Below are 9736 nucleotides of genomic sequence, written 5' to 3'. Positions count from 1 at the left end.
GAGAAGACACCAAACCTACCTTCAAACTGTAAATTGGACCCATTCTGCACATACCTCAGAAAGAGACCTCCACCCAGGAACAGTCCTGTAAACTCCCCATAAAGGCCAAGGACATAAGCAGCAGTAAGTTCCGTGGTGCTGTGTAAGATGAAATCTGGCTGCTTAGCAGTCCACTCAACCCCCTCTGCAACACCTGAGCACAGCACTTGCCCTGATGTTGGGGGTGTGCAGGGAGAGAGACAACTCCAGTGACAGAGAGCATGAGAGAGGACCAGAACGGTTCTGGCCCTCCCTCCTCCTGTCCACCACCTGCTCACTGCTAGGCGGTATGTAGCTTCTGAACTCCAACACCGGCATTGCAACAAGCCTGACTCAGCATCTCTTCTCTAGTTGGCAGCAGGTAGCATCAGGGAATGCAACACATCTGGCCGAATGCAATTCTTTTTGTTCCTGCATGTCTTGCACTGGTTCCCCGCAGCGTGTGAGTGTCAGTGCTGGAAGCACCCAGTGAAAGGGTGCACATGGGTCTTTTCTCCACACAGGAGACTCTCTGGGTACAGCACTGCCCCAGCCACCCTCCATGTTTTGCAGCAACAGCTAAGAAGAACACAGGAATCAAGTGCAAGGGAGTATTTTCTTTTTGTGGAAATAAAACAAAAAGCAGCACAACAACAAGTGTTATACTGAAAAAATACTCTAATTTCACAACAGCCTTTCCGGTTTGAGCCATCTCATCACCATGCACTGTGCATGCCTCCTCCAGCCTCACTTTCTGCTGTAGAATCCCTAATACATCATCTCAGTAGCATTCTAGCCACATGATCATCAAGACTCCCTAATGGAGGGAGTCCAGCTGCCACAATGGGTCAGTGGAGATTTATTTTTCAGTGCTCCCACTGATCTGGTCCCATAACGGCATTCTATTGCACAGTTTGGCAAATATATTTAACTTTTGTCAAGAGGCAAATATACATTGTGAAGAAGGACTACGGTTTGCCTTCTCTCCCATGCAGTTTGTTCCTGTGGAGTTAACACCGTTCATCAAGTCTCTTGCTCTTTCCCTTCACCACTGTCCAGGTTAAGACTTTTGAGCCAGTAAGGTTGTTAATTTAATCTTCCCGTCCATTGAGGCAGTGAGGCAGGTCCCACAGTCCATAGCTGTGCTCCAATCCACTGTGACAACAGGAGCTCGGTGTCCTCCTAGGGAAAGGCAGCTCTCCAGAACCTTGTCCTCACCATTTAACTAAAAGGAAAGCATAAGATTTTAAGGAGATACGTTTCTGTGGTGGGGACAGTGCATCCACAGGCGAAGCCAAAGCCTGCTACAGACTTCATCTCCCTATCAGCATACACAATTAAGCAGAAAAATCAGAGAGATGTTGAGATGCATGTAGCTCACGAGAAGAAACAAAGTTCTAGTCTCACAATAGAAGCGCATGCTCTCAAGCAAGCTCAGCTTCTGACACCAGCCGAGCTGCAGTAATTAAATGAGACAGGCTGAGAGCACACACTGATGAGGAGCATTTAAGCCTAAACTATAGCTCATGTTAGTGCGGGTGCTCTGAACGTCCCAGATGCACAGTAAAAATTCCATCTCCTCTGCCTTGCAATGACTTATACTGATGGGCATCAACTCAAGAGGAGGCAGGCAAAAGGCATGTGGTCAGTAACCACTTGCTACTGTGGCACAGAACTTTGGGTACTTGGAACCATTCAGCCTTATCCTTCATTTCCTTTCAGCACACAGTAAGAGGAGAGAATCTGTCTGGGACTAACATAACATCAGCAAGTACACAAGGCAGATTAAAGATAGGCATCAGTCAACTATCACACATTTTGCATTGAACTGGCATGCATCAATGTATTAAGTAAAAAACCACAAAACCACCAACTTTGTCCTAGGGACTCGGGCACTACGGAAAACTGCTGCAGCTAAGCTTTAAGAACAAAGAACACACATACTCTAGCTACAAACACAGGGCCAAATACTTATAGAAGGTTCAAACACTTGCTTAATACCACACACGGCTAAAATGCACACTGTATGAAACTAAGCATCAGTTTTCACAGGGCAGGGAATGGTAGGTGCTGTTTGAGAACTTCCACTGGCTGATGTTGCAGCCTTGTAACAAGAGCTTGTATGGATGCGTAAGAGTACTTCCCATCACTTCTCAGATTTACCTTAAAAATGACTCCTCCAGTAGAAGAACATGTCAACATATAGTTGCCCTCAGAGTCAAAAGCAAAAAGCCTTCCTCGTGGGAACTGGACTTGCTTGTAGCCACTGTATCCAGACAGAACAAAAGGACCTGTAGCTTCACTGGGAAGATTGTATTCAGACACCTTCAAGCCACTTTTGTGAATATTCCACTGAATAAACTAGAAGAAGAAAAAGAGATGACAAAAGTGAATAGTTAAATTGACTGGAATGAAAGTAGAGGGGACATTCCTTGTTTTTAAGCAAAGTGGCTATTCCTTACGAATTGAATATGGCATTTTGACATCTACATCTAAGTGGCTATGTTTATAAAACAGAGGCTGCAAAGGCTATTAATACTGCCTGCTATCCAGGCAAATATATGCCCTACCTTCCACCAGCACTGCTGCCTATGTGTCCTTCCACATTGCATGCAGGATCCTGGCGGGAATTCACGTAACTCTCATCAGCCAAGGACCCACACCTTCAGGCAGCCTCCCTCCCTAAGCCATACCTCTATACTGCTGAAGACTGTGGAACTGCAGAAATTGAAGCCTTTATTATAAGCAACAGGGAGCTCCTGGCAAGGAAATTTATGCAAAGTGGTCAAGGATTTACTCCCTGGTGAATCCCAGATCTCAAATGTGATTTCAAGGGCATCAAAAGGTCGTTTTCACATGGCTTTTCTAGGAAGCAGATGTCACCAACAGTAAGATTTACAGACAAGGTCTGAGACGGCTCCGGCTGCTAATACGCTTTCTAGCCACTGTCTCTGCAGAGACTGCATACAGCAGGGTAGTGCTGCACACCTAAGGTTACAGTTAGAGTCTGGAGGATCTGCAGGCTGCTGAGGGTATTTTTACTGCTATCCCTACCATATAGAGGACCCCAGAAGGGATCTTGCTGCCAGCTGAGCAGTAGGTCACCCAGAGCCTACCTTGCCATCCTCGCCTATGCTGTAGACTGTGTTCTCATCATAGCTGAACTCAACGGAGTAGACTTCCCCATCATGTGCCTTCCAGCTCATGGCGCACTCATGCTGCTGCATATCTGAGGGGAGAACCAGCACTGAACACTACTCATACACAGCCGAGGTGAAGAGAGAGAGGCCCTTTACATTCAATAAGGTCTCTGTCCCAGCCCTCTAAACCAGCCTGGGGAGCCCAATCCAATCCCAGCACCCTGTGCTTATTCTCCAACATGTGGCTTTTACACTGGCCACAAAAATCACTGCCTGTAACTAGTCACCTCTTCCCCCAGCTTTACAGGGCTGCTCACATGCTCACTGCCAACTGCAGGCATTCTGCATCCAAGCCGCACTGCCACCTTTCTTCTTCTCTTCCCCTTGTCCCACCCTCACAGCTGCTGCCAGCCCTGTCCTCCCACAGACCTGGGACTGCTGCCTTCAGCTTGGCGCCTGGGCCACAAGCAGATCTCTCATTCACAGAGGAGGCCCAAACTGCCTTTATTGCAAGGCCAGGCTGAAGAGGAGAAAACCTGAGAAACAGAAATTGCTCAGGGAAGGAGGACTGATGTGAAGCTCTTGCCTTCAACTGGAAGGCTGAATATCAATTCCTTTCCTCGAGACTCAGCCTTTGGCAGTGGTACTGCTATACGGCACAGCCAAGACTGCATGGCACGAGGGCAAATTAAATCTGCTCCTCAGCAGGAGGGAAACAACAAATCCAGCAGCACTACCAGGGTCTCCAGCCAATGTCCCTCAGGGAAAGTTTATGTCAGTTCACTCCTGAGAGCTATTGTGAAGGAGAGAAAATAGCTTCCATCTTGGTGTTCAGGCATGTCCCACAGCTGCCTCCCTGCTGGCAGAAGGATGCTAGGGGCAGCCAGCTGGGGACACCAAGGGGCCACCTCACTGCCTAATTTCAACGTACCAAAGAGACGAACAACCCCATCTGCAGCGCCAGTGACCAGCAGGTTGCCATTGTGGTTGAAAGCTGTGCAGTTAATGGCAATGGGCTCAGGCTCCAGGGAGAACTGCAGCTGGAAGGGAAAGTCTGCATTAATGCTGAGAAACAGAGCTGGGGGTGCTGAGGAGCTGATCTCCAGAGGAGCGAGGAAAGACAGTATCTGGTAGCAAGAACTCCTCCACTTCAGAGCCCTACGCCTCTCATGACTACAGACTTCAGGGTTGGCAGCTGCATTTTACTGGGACACTAAACCAACAATTCACCTCAGCCAAGCCACAGCTTTCTCAGCCCTGGCCTCAGGGCTGCAAAACCAGGTTCTGGCGGGCATTAGCTTGAGTATGTTGCTTTCTCCTACACGTCAGGGACAGCATTTCTTAAGGGCAAGGGATGGGACAAGTGATCCATCTAAAAGGAAACAATAGAGAAAATGACAGGAGATGAAGTCTCTGAAAGAAGCACATCACTTAAAAACAGGGAGGGCATGGGAAACAGCAGCAAAGAAATCCCTTCAATATAGCTCAAGTGGAGAAAGCCTAAGCAAAGCATCATTCAATCCACTTGGGAGATTTCCAGTCAGAAACTGTGCAGGCAGGATAGAAACAAGGCTACAGACTATTTTGAAGGATCCCTCAAAAAACCAAAACACCAACAAAACAAAAAATCCCCACCCAAACGCAGCAGCTACTTAAAACATTTTTATCCTGCATGTGACAGATGTGAAAGGAGGAAGGGGGGAACAATAGAAGGCTACTGAAAAGAAAGTCGGTATAATTTAGAAAGAGGGCTCCTACACATTAAAACAGAAGACACTCATTCTCAGCAAGCAGACTGAGAAAGGAAAGAAACCCAGTCAGTACCTGCTGCTTCATCGTTTTAGTGTCCCACAGTAGCAGCTTCCCAGGAACTTGGTTCATGCTTTTGCCCCCAGAGCTGACTGCTGAGTAGTCCATGTGGGAGATGGGACTCTGGGCTGCTGCAGAACAGACAAAGGAGGCGCCGCCTGGGCTGCAGGCAAGTGAGAGGATCCTGAAACACAAACAGTTTGAATTGCCTCTCTCTAGCAGCTGCTTCAAGTGCAACACTTGACCACAAGCTCTCCCACTAAGACCCTGCAAGACATGGTGCACCATAAGTGGGGGCAGGATCCGTGTGCTTAGACAGAGTTTGAGTGTCTCTTGTTTAACTGAGCAGTTTTACACTGCTCAGACATGGACCACCCTCTGGGTGAAGGCTGAATAGTCCTGTAGTTGCACAAAAGCAGCAGGAACACTGAGAGTTCACCTACCTTTTCACAGTCAAAACCAACAACATTTATATTTATATTTTAAAAAAATCAGTATTCCATAGTTACCTGGGCATGTCTTCATCAATGCTGATTTCACAGAGGTTCTTCTTTGCTTCTGTGTCATAAAGACGAACCGTCCCAAACCCACTGCCAAGCAACAGCTTGAAACCAACAAGGAGGAGATGGAAGGAGTGCAAGTGAGTACAGTGATGCTGTCCAACCACCAACACCACCACAAAGTTTTTTTTTTTTTCCTATTTATGCATTTGTATTAAGCATCACCCCATTAGGGCACATCCTGTCTTTCTGTGCATGTCATGCTGAGTACAACTACCCTAGACTCAGAGAAGCTGCTTTCCAGTGAGAAAACGATCTCACAGGCACTAAGGTGGAGTAAAAGCCACTTTCTAGATTATGGCTCAACATTATAGGATGCAAAACATGTGGAGTCTCAATATCTAGGGGAGCAAGGAAAGAGTAATGCAGAACTAACAATCTAAGTTTAAGAAAAAAAAACAAGTAGAAGCCAACTCCTTTCACCCAGGAGAGAAGGAAATAATTCAGAAGGGCTCACACATGCTTTATCAGTGGTGCTACAATTTAAATCAAAAGTAAAACCATGGAGGGATGCACCAAAGAAAATTAAGCAAGTCAGATCCTTCTCACTTCAGAGCCTGATTTGCTAGTGAATCCCCATATACTTCAGAAAGAAGAATCTACCAGCAAGCAGAGAAATACACTCAACAAAGCAGAAGAAACATCAGAATGACTGCATGGACAACTTCCTTTCTAAGAGTAAAAGGAAAGAAAGAGACAAGCTGCAGCACGAGCTCTTCACAGGTGGAATTTTGGGGGCAACAGCGACACATCAGTGCCAGAGTGCAAACAATATTTCCCTCGGTTGCAGGCCTGCCGTCTCACACAGCCCTCTCTCTTTGCCAAGGGAAGGTGTGAAACACAAGCAACAGTTCCAGGACTCAGAAGAATGCATATAATTTAAGGCTCCTCTCTAGTAAGAGAGCTAAAGTGCTATAGGAAACATTAAAACTGCAATGATATTTAAACAAGTCCCAAGCTCCTTATGCACACACCAACCTCCAACTCATAAGGCACCAGTATAATACCGACCACAGAGCTTTTCTCACACCCACACAAGCAGAAAGGGTGGGAATAAAGCCCCACAACTCCCTGCTGCAGGGCTCCCATGGGCTGTTGTACCAGGCTGTCTCTGCCTGCCTTTGCAAGGGGCTGCCTGCTCTGCCTGGAGAGGCACTTCTCTTAAAGGAGCTGATTCTATCCTGCAGCTTGGGAACTTCTATCTTGGAGCAACCAGTGGTGAATTCCTTGCTCGATACACAGAGCACATTCCCCACTCTAGCTTTTCTTAGACCCTACAGGCTTCAGTTGCCCATGTCCCACTGAAGTGGAAACTAACTGTTGGCCTGATCTTATCCACAAGGCAGCTGTCTAGAAGTTAATGTGCAACAAGTAGCAACACAGCCCCAAATCATCTGCCGTGACCCTCGAGGCTCCATACACCGGCTACTCACCAGCCGATCACGTTTGGTTGCCCATTCCAGAGACAGCAATGGAGATTTGGAAATGGATGAAGCTTTAGTTTGCATTATGGGGTTAAAAGACCAGACTTTGATGACCCCATCGACATCCAAGCTGGCCACTCGCCGTCCAGAACAATCAACCCTATGTGCAGAAGAAAACTAATTGGATAGTTTTTCTCCTTAAAATTCTTAGATGCAGGTAGATAGCTCAGCAATCCTTGGTCTCATGGCCACACACCAATTACTTCTGCAGGAATCAGAGCTTCCTTGCACCGTTTCCTGTTCGGTCCACAGTAACTGGCACAAGGAAGCATACCAACCTCCACATGCAAAGCATAATGCCCTTAAGCAATGCCATCCTGCTTTCCCAGGGAGTTTCTTCCCTGGATGGTATCTCCCAATCACAAAAATCTCTGTCCATCCTCACTGCACAAGCTACAGGCTATTTTCAGTCACAGCAACTCGACTGCCCTACAACTGAGAGCATGTGCACAACGTGCTGGACAGAAGAGAGGCTGGGAGAAGGAGGCCAGACACAGCTGGTCCTCTAGAGAGGCTTCTATGAGAAAGCCCTCTTCTCTGCCAGTCCCCTACCTGCAGTACATGATGGATGAATGGTGCTCCCCATACTCCTCCTGGCTCAGGACGATGAAAGGCTGCTCCTGTCGGACTCCCACAGCCTCTGGGACACTAGCAGGCATTTTGGTTGAAGTCTCTGCTTGCTCAGCATTCAGCTCTGAGCATGGTTCTGTCTCAGCGGTGCTAGTCTCTGTTTTCTTCTCAGCACTTTGGCCCTGAAGGAAGAAATCCTGTGTGAAATACAAGGAAGCAGCAGCTCCAGATCAAGCTCTTCAGCCACCCCAGCCTCCTGGGAGGTGGAAAAAAAAAAAAACACAACAATTTGTGCCATTTGTGCCCCAGGAGGCAGGAATATGTGTATGCTGTGATAAGATCATATCCACAAGAGAACATTTCCATTCTTCCAGCTTTAATCTGATCTCCCAGAAGATGAATAAACACGATGGCAAAAGTGTCTTCAAGTCTGCAGAGAAGACATTTCAATATTTAAAAGGTTTCTCAGTTATTGTTCTTTTTGAAATACACCAAATAATAAGTTTTCATTCTGTTTGGTGGGTTTCTTGGTCTAGCTGTCTCAAGGTACTGAAAGACTTAAGACAGGTGGTTCTTGTGCATTAGCAGTGCTGGAAAACTCCTTGGTGTTCAGCAGCAGCTGGTACACTGTGGCAGAGGTCAGAACTGGAGCTTCCCAGATGAGACCCTAGAGGTCCAGAAGCTCATTAACCTCTTTGTGAACAGCTCAGGGAAAAGAGCTTGGAAAATCTCAACCTAATGACAAAGCATAATGCCTCTGACCCTGTGCTGTCCTTCTGCAGTTACTGGTGGGAGAGGCTTTAGCCATCTGATCATTGCTTGTCATAAGTATCAGCATACCATAAAGGAATGTATGCTCTGATTCCATGAAATGTTGGAATGAACCTTTCCAGAGGGCGTCAATAGAATATCTTATCACTGGAGCAAAAAAAACAGGTTGCATGCCAATGGCTGAAGTTTCCACATTTTAGTACCAGATTTTGAATCATGCTGTGGCTCTCCTTTGGTAAAGGAAATGTTTCTGCTGTAATACCACAGTTTCTTGTGAAGGAAACCAAAGCCATGTATGTTTTAGTGAGTAATAACTTTGTAGTAGTTGATATGGATTTGTTTTTTTCTCCTTTTTGACTCAGGTCTTGATCATAGTGCAAAGAGCAATTCAAGAAAGGAAGAAAGGAAAGTGAAGGAGAGACTACCCACAAAAGGCACAAGGCCCAAGAAAACCAGGACAGCAAGCAAAGATGTAAATTTTGGGAAGAGTAAATCCTGCCAGGCACAAGACAAACTCCAGTTTTCTCTGCCCCTACTGCCTAAAGCAAAGAACAAACAACATGCTGCAAAATATCAGGATTTATTTTGGAGCCTCAGTTCTTCAGCCAATGAAAGCACATGAAAGTGTCATGTATCTATCTGATTTGCTTAATTCCCAAGACTTTGGTTATAGATTATGACTCTACCAGCAAAGAAGTAGATACCTGCAGAAATCAAAACTCTTCTTGCTCTTTCTTTTCTGAAAAATAGTTGGCATACATTGGCTAATGTACACATGAAGTTTTCTCACCACATGAAGAAGTATCCCAAATTCTAAACCAGTTTAGTTGGGAGTCTCTCCTGAATATAAAGTATCATTTGTCTTAAACAATAAAAACTGGTTTGGTGAAGCAGACTCCACTTCCAGAAAGAGCTCTGTGAAGAGCTAAGTCCCCATCCTTCTTTTTTCCCTTTTTTTTTTTTTCTCCCTTCTTCACTTTTTTTGGAAGTTTCCCTAAGATTCTTGAGGAGGGTGATTATTCACCAAGCAGCTGAAGCCACAGTTCCTTGATCATAATAGAGAAACTGGAGAGTCATAAGCCATGAAAATAATTTCCCTCTTTCACCAGCAAACCAAATACATGTTACAGTCAAAAACATTTGACATAAAATCTGTACACAAGCAGTCGGTCTGTGGAACCCTTTGCCAAAGGATGTCATGGATGCAAAACAAACATACATAGATTCAGGTGGGCATGTACCTTATAGATAGAGCACTAGGAGTTTTTGAATAGGCACATATGGCTTGGGAAAACTCAGCTGAAAAGAATGAGACTCTAGGAGAGTGCTTGGGAAAAGTACTGGATATGCATCCTGGTTTCAGCTGGGATGGAGTTAATTTTTC

General features: G+C 45.9%; 1 protein-coding gene across 1 annotated transcript; it reads right to left on the bottom strand.

The window, feature by feature from the left end:
- Positions 1-615: 615 nt before the first annotated feature.
- On the bottom strand, positions 616-7751 carry LOC135996196 (WD repeat-containing protein 91-like). The gene is made up of 8 exons (XM_065647988.1): positions 7564-7751; positions 6961-7111; positions 5477-5571; positions 4983-5151; positions 4090-4198; positions 3135-3247; positions 2182-2379; positions 616-1243 (listed from the first exon to the last, which is right to left on the bottom strand). The coding sequence occupies exons 1-8, from the start codon at positions 7668-7670 to the stop codon at positions 1079-1081; spliced, it is 1107 nt and encodes a 368-aa protein (XP_065504060.1). The 5' UTR covers positions 7671-7751; the 3' UTR covers positions 616-1078.
- Positions 7752-9736: the final 1985 nt, after the last annotated feature.

The sequence above is a fragment of the Caloenas nicobarica genome, chromosome 1 (assembly GCF_036013445.1).
Source record: "Caloenas nicobarica isolate bCalNic1 chromosome 1, bCalNic1.hap1, whole genome shotgun sequence".
NCBI lineage: Eukaryota > Metazoa > Chordata > Aves > Columbiformes > Columbidae > Caloenas > Caloenas nicobarica.
Note: the sequence above shows the minus strand (reverse complement) of the source record. Positions and strands in the feature narration are given on the sequence as shown.

Excerpts from the sequence above, each read along its gene's own strand:
- LOC135996196 (XM_065647988.1), bottom strand. The coding sequence starts at position 7,670 with ATGCCTGCTAGTGTCCCAGAGGCTGTGGGAGTCCGACAGGAGCAGCCT. Across the intron at positions 5,572-6,960 it reads CAACCAAACGTGATCGGCTG|CTGTTGCTTGGCAGTGGGTT; the intron begins GTGAGTAGCCGG and ends GTTGGTTTCAAG. Across the intron at positions 2,380-3,134 it reads GCATAGGCGAGGATGGCAAG|TTTATTCAGTGGAATATTCA; the intron begins GTAGGCTCTGGG and ends TTCTTCTTCTAG.